This window comes from Papaver somniferum, chromosome 9 (assembly GCF_003573695.1).
Source record: "Papaver somniferum cultivar HN1 chromosome 9, ASM357369v1, whole genome shotgun sequence".
NCBI classification, from domain to species: domain Eukaryota; kingdom Viridiplantae; phylum Streptophyta; class Magnoliopsida; order Ranunculales; family Papaveraceae; genus Papaver; species Papaver somniferum.
The window spans coordinates 113,660,591-113,675,932 of record NC_039366.1 but is presented as its reverse complement, the minus strand read 5'-3'; the positions used below and the strand labels follow the sequence as shown (position 1 = coordinate 113,675,932).

The following is a 15,342-nucleotide window of genomic DNA, read 5'->3' as shown; positions in this document are numbered from 1 at the left end:
CTAGGATAAAAAAATCCACTGGATAAATAAACTTGTCAACCTCTATGAGAACATCCTCGATCACACCACGAGGAACTTTAACGGACCTATCAGCTAACTGAAGTGTTATCTGGGTAGGTTTCATCTCACCAAGTCCTAGCTTAAGGTACACATGGTATGGAAGTAAGTTCACACTGGCTCCTAAGTCAAGCAACGCTTTCTCAGCACAGTATTTACCTATTGTACAAGCAATGGTAGGGGACCCTGGATCTTTATACTTAGGAGTAGTGGTATTCAGAATAATAGAATTCACATGACTAGCTATAAAGGCTTTCTTCTGGACACTGATCTTACGTCCTTAAGGAACTTGGCATAAGAGGGAATCTTCCGAATTGCATCTAATAATGGAAGGTTGATATTAACCTGCTTAAAATCCTCCAATATGTCATTAAAGATGGACTCCCTCTTAGTCGGAACTAACAGTTGTGGGAATGGGGCTCTGGGAACAAAATCATACTCAACATGACCCTCATTGGTCTCTTTAGAGACTCTATCAGTCTCTTCATTCTCTGGTTCAGACGGGTGAACTACAACATGTTCACTATCAGGCATGGCAACCTTGTTGTCTACTTTCTTTCCACTCCTAAGGGTTGTGACAGCATTCACATGATTGTACGATTTCTCCCCTTTGGGATTAGGCTCAGTATGACTAGGGAACTTTCCATCTTCTCTCTCACTTATAAACTTAGCTATTTGTCTTACTTGAAGTTTTAATTCGGCAAGACTTTGAGAATTATCCTTCAATTCTTGCCTAGTTTCTTGTTGAAAGCTCATGTGGTTCTTTGATAGCATTATGAGATTTTCCTCTAAGGCAGAGATCTTTTTCTCGGAAGTGTTCTGAAACTGAGCTTGACCCGAAAAGTTCTTACAACCAAATCCTGGGGGAGGCTGAGAATTACTAGATTGTCCTTGATTCTGACCCTTAGACCAAGAAAAATTAGGATGGTTTCTCCAACCAGGATTGTAGGTCTCTGAGTATGGGTCAATCTTCTGACGGTTCTCAAACCTAGCATTGTTATAGACATCATGAGCTTGCTCTTCACTAACCTGACCTTCCCAAAATGAATTATCGGGATCTATTCCACAACTAGAGACTTGAGAGGCTCTATTAGGTTCAACAAGGGACCTATTTTTAGACTGACCCATTTCCTAAGCCTCTAACCTTCTAGACAAAGCACCAAACTTAGCATCAGATGCAAAACTCGTATCTACTATATTGGTGCTACTTTTATTGACCAAGAGTCTTTTAGGGGGTTCAACACAAGATTCCCACTGTTGGGATTTTTCAGCGATAACTTCTAAAAAGGTAAAAGCATCATCAGCATTTTTACTAGTGAACTCACCAGCGCACATAGACTCAACCATGGCTTTGGTTGAATAGTCTAAACCATCATAAATAATTTGTACTAGTTTCATCTTATCAAATCCATGATGAGGACACTGAGATAGGATATCATTGAATCTCTTTAAAAATCTATAAAGAGACTCTCCCTCTTGTTGCACACTAGCACTAATTTTCTGCCTAACAGTTGCAGTTTTATGCTTAGGGTAGAACTTCATATAGAAGGCATCGATAAGTTCCTGCCATGTTTCTATGGATTCAGATGGTAGGTTGTTCAGCCAGGTCTTGGCTTTATCTCTCAAGGAAAAGGGAAACATCTTAAGTTTCAAGACTTCATCAGTAAGGTCTTTTATTCTAATTGTCCCACAAATTTCCTCAAAGTCCCTAATATGGAAATAAGGGTTCTCATCATCTTTTCCTAAGAATATAGGGATCATCTGAAGAATACTAGGTTTTATCTCGAAATTAGCCGTAGTGGCTGGAAATTTAATGCACGAAGCTCGGTTGGACCTAGTTGGGAACATGTAATCTTTCAAAGTTGCCATCGCTGGCACAACATAAGTACTAGGGGTACTTTCCTCACGAAGAGACAGATTCTTAAAACTGAAGTTTCCAAAAACAGGGCTCTCAAAAGAACAATCTTCGAGCTCCCTGCTTATATCAAAAGAACTACTAGGTTTTTCGCTAATCAATCGACCTAGAGTATCTCTTTTCCAAGCCCTATTAACAAAATCGGGCATACACTAAAAAAAATCAAAAAGAAATAAAAATCATAACAGGAAGGTTCTAGCAATCACACAGTAGGCTGACTCGACTTTACCACAGCAAACCTAGAGATTTCTAGCAAACAACAAGCATGATGGCTCACTTAGAATGTTTCTAGACTAGCTTCTATATCTCGAAAGGGAATTCGTTACAATTTAAGCAAACCCCTCTGGAATCAATCCGAGTCAAAGTAAGTTGAATCGAGGCGAGGGAATCTTAGTGGAGCTTTGATACCCAAGGCCTCACCGCAGTACAAGGCGGTGCAGTCACGCATTCAACTCACAGAAACCGTCATGAACTTCGAAGTATGCTAAAAGAATAACCAATATCCTTCGAAATTTTTTCCTAACAAGCTCGATATCCTATAGGTCTCTTTCTAATCAGATTTTAAAGCTTGGGTTCGCGTTAGGTTTTGTTCTCCTAAAGCGGGCAAGAAGGGAGCGGTGATGAAATCCAAACCCTTATCTTGTTTAGGCCAGGCCTTGCCCTTTACTAGGAAAATAAAGACAGTCCGGTTCGTCCTCAAACAATTAACACCTTAAGGAGTACAGTAACTCGCTTGCAGGGAATTCGCGAGTGTTTCGATTGACTTACCTCCCGTACCAGACGGGGGATGAACCGTTGAAGTCGACTCGGGCCACGACTCCTATGTCATGTACGAACCCGAGGGGCCGAGACGATATAGTAATCGTCGTCCTTCCCTACACACAGTTTATATAATTTTTTTTTTTTTTAATAATACCCTTCCGTAGGGTTGAAAAAAGAATAAAGTCCAATTGTCCAGAATAAAGTCCAAATAAAAAGTCCAAAAATTACAAAAATTATGAAAAATAAAGCCTATTTACAAATCCTAAAAAAAAAGTTATGTCTTTTTTTTCTTTTCTTTTAGCTTTTTGCTTTTAGCTTTAAGCTTTTTGTTCCCAAGTCCTTAGTATTCCACTTCGAACCTGTAAATCAAAGACACAAAAAGAAACGTAAAAAGAAACAAATAATAGTAAAAAAAAATAATAAAAACCTAAAAATTCTACCTAAGCACAAATCCGCGTCGGCGGCGCCAAAATGATTAAAGAATTTTCTGGGGTTGTAGTAATGAAGGTTCAAACTCTCGGATTTGTGAAGGATAATTTTTTAGACTTAATAAAAAAGATAAATATATACAATAAAATATTAACAATGGTGAGAGGTACTGGGACTAATGATTCGGCCAATCTTCATAAAATAAGGCTCAATGAATTATTCTCGACAATAATCGCTCAAAACATAAGTTATATGGACTCTTATTTTGCCAAAGTAGATTCTCAAAAAATTGATTGTAAATGTTAAGCATGGAACATCAAATCACCTAAGCTAAGCATGACCCATCTAATCAAATAACACCCAATTTAATCAAATCATATTTCAATTAATTTTTAATGCAAAAGTCTTAAAAAGAATTAATAAAATTACCCATGTATGAAGCTCGGCCTCCTCCGTCGTCCCAGTGTTGGGGTTTAACTCATCATAGTAAAAATGCTCTCGAATAATTATTTATGGCTCAAAAATGGTTCACAGTGATGAAATAAAGAGAAAATGATGAAAATCGGGTGTTTGCAACGTTTATAATTGTTGCAAACACCGTTACAAAGAACGATAAAAGACTACTGATGTTGTCTGCGTAGCTGACTACGACCCACAGAGACTGGTCGTTGTCACTGTTGAAGAACGACAGTTTTTGGCTGTCTGTTCTTCGTGTTCTTCATCTTCATCAATGGCAGCAGCAGCAACATAGAAAAATGGTGGATTCTTCCTCTGCAGCGCTCTCCTCTCTATTCCCAACTCTCAACACCATCTACTGTGATACCCAAGCACCTTATATACACAACAAGAGACGTAAATCCCGAGAATATCTTTGTAATAACTCCCTTTTCTTCTCTGCAAGTCACCAGAGATTTTATTCTCCATGTTTCCTTTTGCACGCCTCTGTTTCCTTTCAAACTCTGATTATGCGTTAATAGAAGATATTTGGTATTTCTATCTTCTAGGATTCGATATATATCCCTCTAGGTACAATATCTTCCCTCTTTACTCGAGTATCTTCCACATATATTCTTTCCAGGATGCTTCGGTCCCTGTTTATCTTTGATCTTCTCTAACGGATTGTTCAGCCCAAGTTTTTCGATCCAATTCATTGTACCAAGCCTGTTAGGCTATATTAGGTCCATCCCAATCATTTCCAGCGATTGAATCTCGCTCAAAGCCCACACAAGATCGAACCCTAAACTGCCAGTGAAGTGTGCATGGCATAAGATTTTCCCGCCATTTTTTGAATCGTGAAGAAAGGGTGTCCCCCTAACCACTGTTGGGTGTCCCTTTAGCAACTGGGGTGGAAACATCCTTTGGGGGGGGGGGGAATAATAATTTTTCTGGGTTCCTCCGGGACATTTCTGGGACGTTTCCGGTGCATTTCTGGGGCGCTTCAGGCATACTTTCGGGGTACTTCCGGTTCACTGTTTACAGAGGTCCAAATGCCACATATTCAGTCACTTTCATCGCCAAACCTTATTTTTCCAAAAACACCTACAAATAAATAAAATACCATCATAAGTACAAAAATGGGTACTAACAATATATACAATTAGCCTATATTAGACACATAAATGCGTCTATCACCTACCATACGGTTAAGATTATTGTGAGATGATTGATATTACTAGGTTGTTGTTCGGGAATATAAGTCTGGTGTATCAATTGGTTCCTGTTCACGTTGGTTTATCAAAATACTGAACAAAAAACTCATGGGTATTTCTGTGGAAGACAAATTTATCTATTCAATAGACTTTTTGGTGTGAGACAGATTTGTTTATCAAGTCTTCGACTTTGGGTCGTAGCAACTCTTAGTTGTGGGTGAGATCAGCTAAGGGAATCAAGTGCGTAGAGTCCTGCTGGGATTCAGAAGCGTAAGGAACGCGACTATACCTTAATCAGTATGAGATTGGTTAGGGCCCAACTACATTCCAGTCCGAAGTTAACTTGTAGTAGAATAGAGTCTGTAGCGGCTTAATACAGTGTGGCGCTCAAATCTGGACTAGGTCCCGGGGTTTTTCTGCATTTGCGGTTTCCTCGTTAACAAAACTTCTGGTGTCTGTGTTATTTCTTTTCCGCATTATATTTTCTATATAATTGAAATATCACAGGTTGTGCGTAGTTCAATCAATTGGTGAATCCAACCTTTGGTTGTTGATTGAAATTGATTGACGCTTGGATAATCGTCTTTGGTACCATCCAAGTTATTTCTCATATTGATCCGGCTTACAGATTTCTATCTGTTCGATTGTAGATTGATTTTAAAAATTGAGATATAACTGTTGGATATATTTTCCTTGATTGAGTCTGACTGTCTAGTTGATTTTCTTGGAGTTATATTGGAGTTAGTCCATACAGATTGCCTAAACGAAATATTGGGTGTGGTTGTTAGACCCCCGCCTTTTCAGAAGTCATCAAGACCAACGAGGAGGTAAGAACAAAAAATCTCTCTCCTCCGGCTCTAGTATCCCTTCTCCTAAAACTAGAAACTCAACCATTTAAAAATTTCCCTGCTCATATTTGAGCAGGTTATTCTCAAAACTTCTTATATTTTCTAGTATTTGTTTGGGTTCTAATCTTAGATTTCAAAATTCCATCTTTAGATCTAGGTTTATGTGGGTATTTGTGGTGGGTTTCTTTCCATCTTAGTTTAATGGTGTTGTGCTTTTCTTCTTCATTTTTGTTTCACTTCAAAATAATCAGTCAAAACCTTGAGTACAACTATTCTAACTCTTTTTGGAACGGTTTCAATGGTGGTTGATCTTTGTGAGGTTTGAAGATGGTGGTTCAGATGATGGTGAAGTCTCAAAGTTGCATCTTCGTTCAAGAAAAGATTTGGGTTCATCTTGTAGGCGTTAATGGGTGTCGTTTAATGGTGTTCTTGCTGGTCCATCCATTTTTTTTCTTCTTCTCTCGGTCAACACTCTCTTGAAATCATCCCCAATGGTACTTGTTTATTTGATGAAAGTAGTAGCGGCGGGTTTCATGTTGGAGTTTTGGTTGTAAAAGAAGATTTAACCATGGAAGTGTTTTTGGAGCAAGGTAGGTTTCTTTCCATCTTAGTTTAATGGTGTTGTGCTTTTCTTCTTCATTTTTGTTTCACTTCAAAATAATCAGTCAAAACCTTGAGTACAACTATTCTAACTCTTTTTGGAGCGGTTTCAATGGTGGTTGATCGTTGTGAGGTTTGAAGATGGTGGTTCAGATGATGGTGAAGTCTCAAAGTTGCAGCTTCGTTCAAGAAAAGATTTGGGTTCATCTTGCAGGCGTTAATGGGTATCGTTTAATGGTGTTCTTGCTGGTCCATCCATTTTTTTTCTTGTTCTCTCGATCAACACTCTCTTGAAATCATCCCCAATGGTACTTGTTTATTTGATGAAAGTAGTAGCGGCCGGTTTTATGTTGGAGTTTTGGTTGTAAAAGAAGATCTAGGGTTCTTGCATATGGGATGGTCTTTTCCTTTTGTGGTTCTTCTTGGGCCGGGTTTCAAATATCTGGATCATGGGTTTAAGGTTATATGTGGGCTTTCAATGTTGTATGTTGCAGCAATAGTTTACTTTTTGTCTGGACTTCTCACAAGTTACAATTCATGGTGAGAAGCATTTCTTTGGGTTCTTTGAGGTTTGTACCATGTACTTACTAAATCAATTAATAACAATTTATTTAACGAGCAAAAAGATAGAGAAAAAACAAGAAAAGTCATCAAGAGTCAAGACCACATACTTGTCAGAAGGTCTATGTCTCCTAGCAAGAAGATCTCTCTTTCTAATGTCGAGTCCGGACTGGGGTACTGATTAGTGACATCGATGTCTTTTCTGTCTAATCAATTCCTGACTATTTATTATTACATATCTGAAGGGATGGAAAGCAACCAACTTCATGCTTTTCTTTACAGATGGCAGGGAGTAAGACTAAGAAAAATGCTAGTAGTTTAGATGTCAGGATACTTGGCTCTCAATATCCAATCAGAGCAAGTTAACAATAAAATAAACAACTCAATGATTTACAAACTTATAGGCGACAACCTTAAATATTTTGGAATATTTCATCATTAGGATGTAGATTCCATTTCAACAACCACAACACAGTTCTAAGCACGTCGCCATGGTATCCGTCGTTTATTGGCCTCTAGGGTCGACACTCCAGCTATTTTGGAGCCGCGCAGTTGGTTTATATCCTAGAATACGACTGATGAGGCTGTTTTTGACGACTTTCATGTGCAACAACATTAAGGATTGAGCATGTACTACGCATAAACTCATCTTCCACATTATATGGGGATTTTTCGTCAACCAAATCCATATTTGATCAAGTCTTGGAATCCATTGGGAATATTAATACTCTTAACACCTCATTACATTACCTCGATTGCTACGCAATTAAGACTAGAACTCTGATTAAGACTAGAACTCTGATTAATCTCAAAACACTAAAACATCATTATCATGATGATAATGAAATGTAAAAATAGTATCTAATGTAGAATTCCAATTCCAAGGATGAATAGTTGTGATGATTTGACCAATCGTCTAATCATTCCTGTCCTAAGAAATCCTTTTATTAAGGGAACTAATGCGTGATTGACTAAGCAAATGACACCTCCATGTCAAAAATGAAGGTTATTATTGAGACGTCACATTCCATTAGAGGGGCGTCATCTAATAGGACAAAAATGGATTATCCATAAGTAATATCAAAAACTCCTTATCTCAAATAATTTTGTAATGACTAAGCAACCCTTATTTAGTTAATGTTAATTTTATTTAATTAGATAATAATTAAACTAATGAATTTGTTATATACTTGGTGAATTTTGGGACAAAGTTTTTGTGGGAAAAAAAACTAGAGAAGAAAAAAAGAATTCGTATGCCTCTAAACTATCTCCCATGAGTTCAATTTCGCTCAAAATTAGCTAAAGTACGTAAAACAATTTCAGATATTTCGACTTACATGCGCGATTACGGTTGGGTTTGAGCTTCGTTACCAACCGTAACCTCTATTTACGGTTAGGTTTGGATGAACTCCAAACCGTAACTGGTAATCAATGAGACAAAACCCAGTCGTAGAACCATTACGGTTGGGAAAATGGCACTACGAACCCAACCGTGGGTTACGGTTGGGTTTTACACAATTCCAAACCATAACTTAGTTTACGGCTAGGTTCGAATTTTTCATTACCAACCTTAAATTTTCCTATGATTTAGATTTTGTTCATACGGTTGGAAATACAAATTTTACGGCTGGAAATACCACATGCAGTTTAGATTTACGGTTTGGAATCATCCAAACCTAACCGTAATATCTTCAGAAACTATAATTACGGTTAGCGAAGCCAACCGTAACACCTTCAGAAACATAACTAAAACCCTAATTTGACTTCGATTTCATTCAATCTAACCTATTTTAGCACAAAAACGAGTAAAAACAAGATCGGTTATCGATTAATACCTAACATAAACCATGGGTTCTTGTTGAGGAGTTTGAAATCGTGACTTCAAATTCTTGATTCGATTGTTGGTGATGAATTTGATCGTCCGGTGGTTTATTGAGGAGAAAGATTAGGCTTTTAAGTTTTTATTTTAGTTCAAGAATAATTTAGACATTTTGTTGTTGTGTTAGGATATCCCATAATCATTTTTTTGGACACTAAGAATCCAAATAAAGCCCCTCTATTGAAGTGTGACGCCCCATTAATAGCCTTCCATCAAATATTGCTGATACCGTACAAAGCAAATGACAAGCAAGTACCGTGTTTTGTATTCCAGCCGTAACTGACATCACACACAACCAAAACGAGTACCCTAGTAAAAATTCAACGAAGACTTTCTGGGATATAAATAAGGCATGTTTAGACTTATTCAGATTGAATCAAACCAATTTCATCAAACTCTGCTCAGGTTGGTTATCATCAATCATGGCTACAAATTCTACTGCATATCTAGAGAGTCTTCCAGCCGTACCGGTCTGGCTAAACAAAGGGGACAACGCATGGCAACTGATTGCAGCAACGCTTGTAGCGTTGCAGAGTATGCCGGGATTAGTAATTCTTTATGGCAGTATCGTTAAGAAGAAATGGGCTGTTAACTCAGCTTTCATGGCTCTTTATGCTTTTGCTGCTGTGTTGCTTTTATGGGTATTGGTTTGTTACAAAATGGCTTTTGGTGAGGAACTTCTTCCTTTCTGGGGTAGAGGTGGATTTGCTCTCGGGCAAGGTTATCTGCTCAAGCAAGGTAAATTACCCGCAACCACTCATTTTCGTAAAGATGGTTCCGTAGAAACAGCCATGACCGAACCGTATTATCCCATGGCTTCTCTCGTGTACTTCCAATTCACGTTTGCAGCTATTACACTCATATTACTGGCCGGTTCAGTACTCGGTCGGATGAATATCAGAGCTTGGATGGCATTTGTTCCTCTTTGGTTAATCTTTTCTTATACAGTCGGCGCATTTAGTCTTTGGGGTGGCGGGTTTCTTTATCATTGGGGTGTCATCGATTTTGCCGGTGGTTATGTTATTCATCTATCGTCAGGAGTTGCCGGATTGACCGCAGCTTATTGGGTAAACATGATTTACTTTAAAAATTTATGACTATTTCTTAAATCTAGTTTCAAATCATACAAAATTCCTAACAGTTCAGTGCTGTGCATGTTTATGTTCAGGTGGGACCAAGGATGCAGTGTGACAAAGAGAGATTTCCTCCAAACAATGTTTTGCTGGCTCTAGCTGGAGCTGGATTGTTGTGGATGGGTTGGTCTGGCTTCAATGGAGGAGCACCATATGCTGCGAATATTGATGCTTCCATCGCTGTTCTGAATACTAATATTTGCGCTGCAACAAGTCTTCTAATGTGGACTAGTCTAGATGTGTTCTACTTTGGTAAACCATCTGTAGTTGGAGCTATTCAAGGAATGATTACAGGACTTGTTTGTATTACTCCTGGAGCAGGTAAAGTTGAAACTTACATTTCTTGAGTTGCAGCCTTGCAAGGGAATATGCATATTCAGTGGTTGTTCTGTTTATTGCATTGCAGGTGTAGTTCAGTCGTGGGCTGCGATAGTGATGGGAATACTTGCAGGTAGCATACCATGGTTTACCATGATGATACTGCACAAGAAATCTTCACTGCTGCAGAAGGTATGCTTAATTTCTTTCGGCTATGTTTGGTCTTGCGGTTTATCACTGATTTGGATTATGATATAGGTGGATGATACGTTGGGCGTGTTTCATACCCACGCGGTAGCGGGAATATTAGGCGGGACACTTACCGGTCTATTAGCCGAACCACATCTATGTGATATGGTCCTGCCAGTGAAAGGTTCAATGGGTGGATTCTATGGTGGCACGGGTGGGATACAATTCATGAAACAAATAGTCGCAGCGCTATTTGTGATCGGATGGAACTTAGTAATGACTTCGATTATACTTTTGTTGATAAGAACAGTAATACCATTGAGAATGCCTGATCATGAACTTTTGATAGGAGATGATGCAGCTCATGGTGAAGAAGCTTATGCTCTTTGGGGTGATGGTGAAAAGTATGATGAATCTAAGCATGGTATTAATTCACCTAATCATCAACTAACACCAACAAGAGAAACTGATCGTGATACTGCTGTTGGTATTACTGTTCATATATAGGCTTTAAAATTCTTCCCTTGTAAGCTGTGTGTGTTATTAAGGCTTGTAAATGACAGTTCCTTGTTGTGTTGTTAATACTGAGAGTATTGCCCAAAAAAAAAGAGAAATTAAAAACATAAAAATTATTCCGTTGCCGGGACTTGAACCCGGGTCTCTCGGGTGAGAGCCGAGTATCCTAACCACCTAGACTACAACGGAATTGGTGCTTCTCTGAAATATGCTTTCATAATAACCAGAAAATATGCTTTCACGTAGGACCACCGTTACAGCTGTCTGATTAACCCACTGTTTGGAACATGGGAAACACGGGATGGCTTTAACGTGTGAAGTTAAGACTTAAGAGTCAAGCGAGGTCTTACCTTTTTCTAACATCTTAGGAAACAAAGTACAGGTAATACGTTTTGGTTCACAAGTTGTTAGTGTGTGGCCGTGTGGGTGGTGGCGACAGAGGCAAAGAAGCGGAATGATTGCCGAAACTCTTGCAAGTCATAGGAGAGTGGAACTGTAGAAGCAAACCAGAAGTGATCTTTCAAAGAACAACCTGAATTACGACTCTAGATGCAAATGTCACCATGATTTAGCTTGTATTTTGGTCTTACTCGTGTTTTTCACTTTTTGAGTGCTCAATGGAAAGTAGTAGCAGTAGTATGTTCTCCCCTTCCGTATCCTTCATGTATGCCTATCCAATTAAATTTAGCGTTGCCCATACTAGAAACTGGATATCTACGTGATACAAAGAGAGAGCGTAATAGTCAAACTTTATGAGTTTCACTTTTTGAGGATAATAGTCAAACCTCCAGAGATGAGAGAGAGTGTCAGGGAGAGAGGTGAAACCTCAGGCAAGGATTCAAACACTTTTGAATTTTTATTACAAGATTAGGAAATCAGGATGGATTCAAGATTGTGGAGAGGGGTAATCGAGGGCTTAATTTCAAAATCATCTTCTCCGCAAATATCGCTTCATGGATGAGCAGGGTTTTAAATGAAATTTTGAAATCCCAAAATGGATGGTAACTTCGCTTTATCAAAGATTAGGAAGACTAGGAAAAAGAAATTCATTGCACATCAAAGATTATATACCTTTTAAGCCTGTTATCGGCCGATCATCGTCTCCAACGTCGTAGTATATTAATAACCTCCGACGAGTCAACCTGTTAGTATAAAAAACATGCCTTTTCGACCATACAATATAATCTGAATTTGAATATATATAAAGTTTCATTAACAAGAGAATGTAAGTGTTGTGCCATAAACAAATTCACCAACAACTATTTGAAACAAACAATAAAATAAACAAAAATACTTTTGATTGCAATATTGTATCAAAATACTTAAAGAGTTCAAGAACAACAAAATATACACCACCAGATACATGTCAGATAGTTAATTCTTAATTCTCGGATCATTTTCTCTAATTTTATGTTTTTATGCATCATGTTTAAATATCCACAAAATGTCCCAAAATCTATCTTATATGCAACATTGTTAGCCTTGTATGCTTTACCGAAAAGAAACCCAACTCTCACTATATTCAACAATGCCCACGCCGTGTTTCCATATCTTGAAATCGTGTTAATTTTGCGAAAAAAGTCTCGTTCAACATATGTGAGTAAACATTTTTTAAGTATTAATTACCCATACGGCTACACAAACGATTCTTCACTATATGCATAGCTGAAAAAACTCGCTCAACGATAGCTGCACCAAGTGGAAAAATGAAAGACAATGTAATCAATAAGTAAACTTGAGGATACACATTAAACATCAATGAAGAATTCAACTCTAATTATGAAATTGAACCAAATAGATGTGATTAACAAGAAACAACAAATACCTAATCTCTTATTTTTCACACAAGACAAATTATACTAACCCCTCAAAATTTAACATGAACCCTAATTTTAATTTTGATCAAAATATCCAAAATTAGGTTGAAAAAAATTCATACATTCGATTAAACATTAGCTAAGAAAAAATACTAAATACCCAATCTCATAATTTTCCACACAAGATGAATTAAACTAAATCCCAAAATTGTAACAATCTCTTAATTTTTTAAGCAAGATAAAATTATACTAAAACCCCAAATATTAACATGAACCTTAATTTTAATTTAGATCAAAATATCCAAAATTAGATAGAAACATTTATACATTTGATTAAACATAGCTAAGAAGAAATACTAAATACCCAATTTTTTAATTTTCCACACAAGATAAATAAATCTAAACCACCAAAAATTTGACATGAACCCTATTACAAAATTGGATTGGGAAAAGAAATTATTTAGTCCTGGTGATGTAATTTAAAAATCTCTAATGATAAGCAACACTAAAAACATACAATCCAAACTCAAATTTCCGGATGTAATTGAGGAAATATATTCTTTTCCAAAAAAACGAGGTATGACACAATAGCATTTGCGTTTTTTGTTTTGCTTTTTTTGATATCCAATCTCCTGTGAAACGTGTTGATGGGAGAAGCAACAAGTTTTCTGGACGTGTTTGCTTTTGAACTTTAGCTAGGGATGAGATTGCAAATATAAGGATTTCAGGGGGTGCAACTATATATAAATAAATCTCTTTTAGCTTGAAAAACACATGACTTAGGTTAAATTTTGAAAACCAAGGGGGTGCAGTTGCATACCCTTGCAACTGGCTGCCTCCGCTCCTGGTTGGGAGAGATTTAATGAGCTTATCAACAAACTGATTGGGAAAACAACATTTACTCCTCAAAGAGTACCTCAAAGAGAAGATTTTCCACACTAAGGCAGAGTAGATTCAAGCAACAGATCATCTCGTACTTTTTGTTGTACAACTTATGGGAAAATCTCATGGAACCTGGTGGCCAGAGAGATTGCCGCAAAATTAAACAAGAAGAGATATTTAAAGCTCAAAATCATCAACAACAATCAAGCTTCTATTCAGCCAAATAATGATGAGGAATGGAATAGTTGTTGGAAACCTCTTAAATGGTACTGTGAAGATACTAGTATTGAAATTAAACGTTGGATAGATGAAGAGGTCACCATTAACACACGAGCTCTTACTCTAGCTCAAAATTGGATAAAGATCAAAGGGTTGCCAGTACAAATGTGGTCCAAAGAGATTTTTGATCAGATAGGGGATTCTTTGGGTGGTCTAGCTGAGGTTGATCATCATACAACGGAAAGGAACCCATCTATTAGTAAATTGAGAGTTAAATGCACTGCAGAAAACATCTCAGCTGCTCTCAACATCAAAATCAAAGGTCTGAATCTGGTCTTGGCGATTGAATTGGATTTTGCTTATGTGCCAGAAAGAAGATCGACGGTAACATCTTACAATCAAACTCTACAAACTCTGCAAAAAGGTAACCCTGCAATAAATTCAAATTCAAATTTTGAATTATCTGACACTCATTGATGGTGTAATTGTACTTCTCAAACGGTTAAAAATAAATGGCCTAAAAACACACGTGGAGAGGGGTGCCCCTAATCAGAAACAGGTGCCCACAACAATCACAGAATTATTCAACATATTCAAAGAATTGAAAAAGCAGAAAGGTCAAGGTCATGGTTAAGTCAAAGATCAACATAAAGTAACGGTTACAGAAGCAATTAAGACTCCGGTCAAAGCTTTCTTCAAATAGTATTATCCTCAAATCAACATAAATCAATCTGAAGTCTTGAATTATTACAAACAAGAACGGAGAAGAGGCACAACAGACTCAAGACTTCAACGAAGATAACATGGAAGATACAAACATTCTATCACAAAACTTAAACACTGAAATTGTGAAAATAAATACAATACAATAGATTTAATCATGGATGCAACTATCAACATTGGAGCCAATTTCAGTGGACAAGAGGAAAGGGCCAGAGTGCTATATTCAGAAATTGTAGCTAAAAGCATGTCATCAATCATTGAAAGAAACAACACTAAGCCCACATATAAGAATGAAGTGATAGAAGTGGTAGATACAATTGAGAACACAGAAACTGAGAAAGAAACTGAAAACGATCTCTTTGAAGATGCAATAAATTTGGCGTCATATGATTTAAATGGATATTAAAGTGTTAATATGGAACTTGAGAGGCCTCACAGCAGTGGATAAGATGGATGCACTAAAGGATCAAATAAAGAATACAAAACCAAATGTAGTTCTCATTCAAGAAACTCATATGATGAAGATGAATAATTGGTGGGTAAAAAATTATATGAATAACCAAATTGAACCAAATCATGAGAAAAATTTTGTGGGGCTCTTCTGCTGAACAAAAGAAATATCAATTAGGTAGCATGGGACACGGCATGTACACCAAAGCAAATGGGAGGTCTGGGAGTTAGAAATCTAAAACTCATAAATAGAGCTCTTCTGGCCAAATGGACATGGAGGTTTGCAAAGGAGAAAAACTATGGAGGAAAGTCATACAGGAAAAGATGAAGACTCAGGAGACAGCCATATGGGTCAAAGACTCTTCTAAACCTCAAGGAAGAGGTATGTGGAAGAA

At 37.4% G+C, this 15,342-nt stretch overlaps 1 protein-coding gene and 1 non-coding gene across 2 annotated transcripts; one reads left to right on the top strand and one right to left on the bottom strand.

Annotated features, from left to right (window-relative positions):
* The first annotated feature begins 9,058 nt into the window (after positions 1-9,058).
* On the top strand, positions 9,059-10,969 carry LOC113313606 (ammonium transporter 2-like). The gene is made up of 4 exons (XM_026562399.1): positions 9,059-9,767; positions 9,869-10,154; positions 10,240-10,343; positions 10,410-10,969. Exons 1-4 carry the CDS (start codon positions 9,123-9,125, stop codon positions 10,845-10,847), a joined length of 1,473 nt encoding a protein of 490 aa, XP_026418184.1. The 5' UTR covers positions 9,059-9,122; the 3' UTR covers positions 10,848-10,969.
* A 3-nt stretch (positions 10,970-10,972) lies between these two features.
* On the bottom strand, positions 10,973-11,045 carry TRNAE-CUC. The gene has a single exon. It is a non-coding gene; the product is annotated as a tRNA-Glu (tRNA).
* Positions 11,046-15,342: the final 4,297 nt, after the last annotated feature.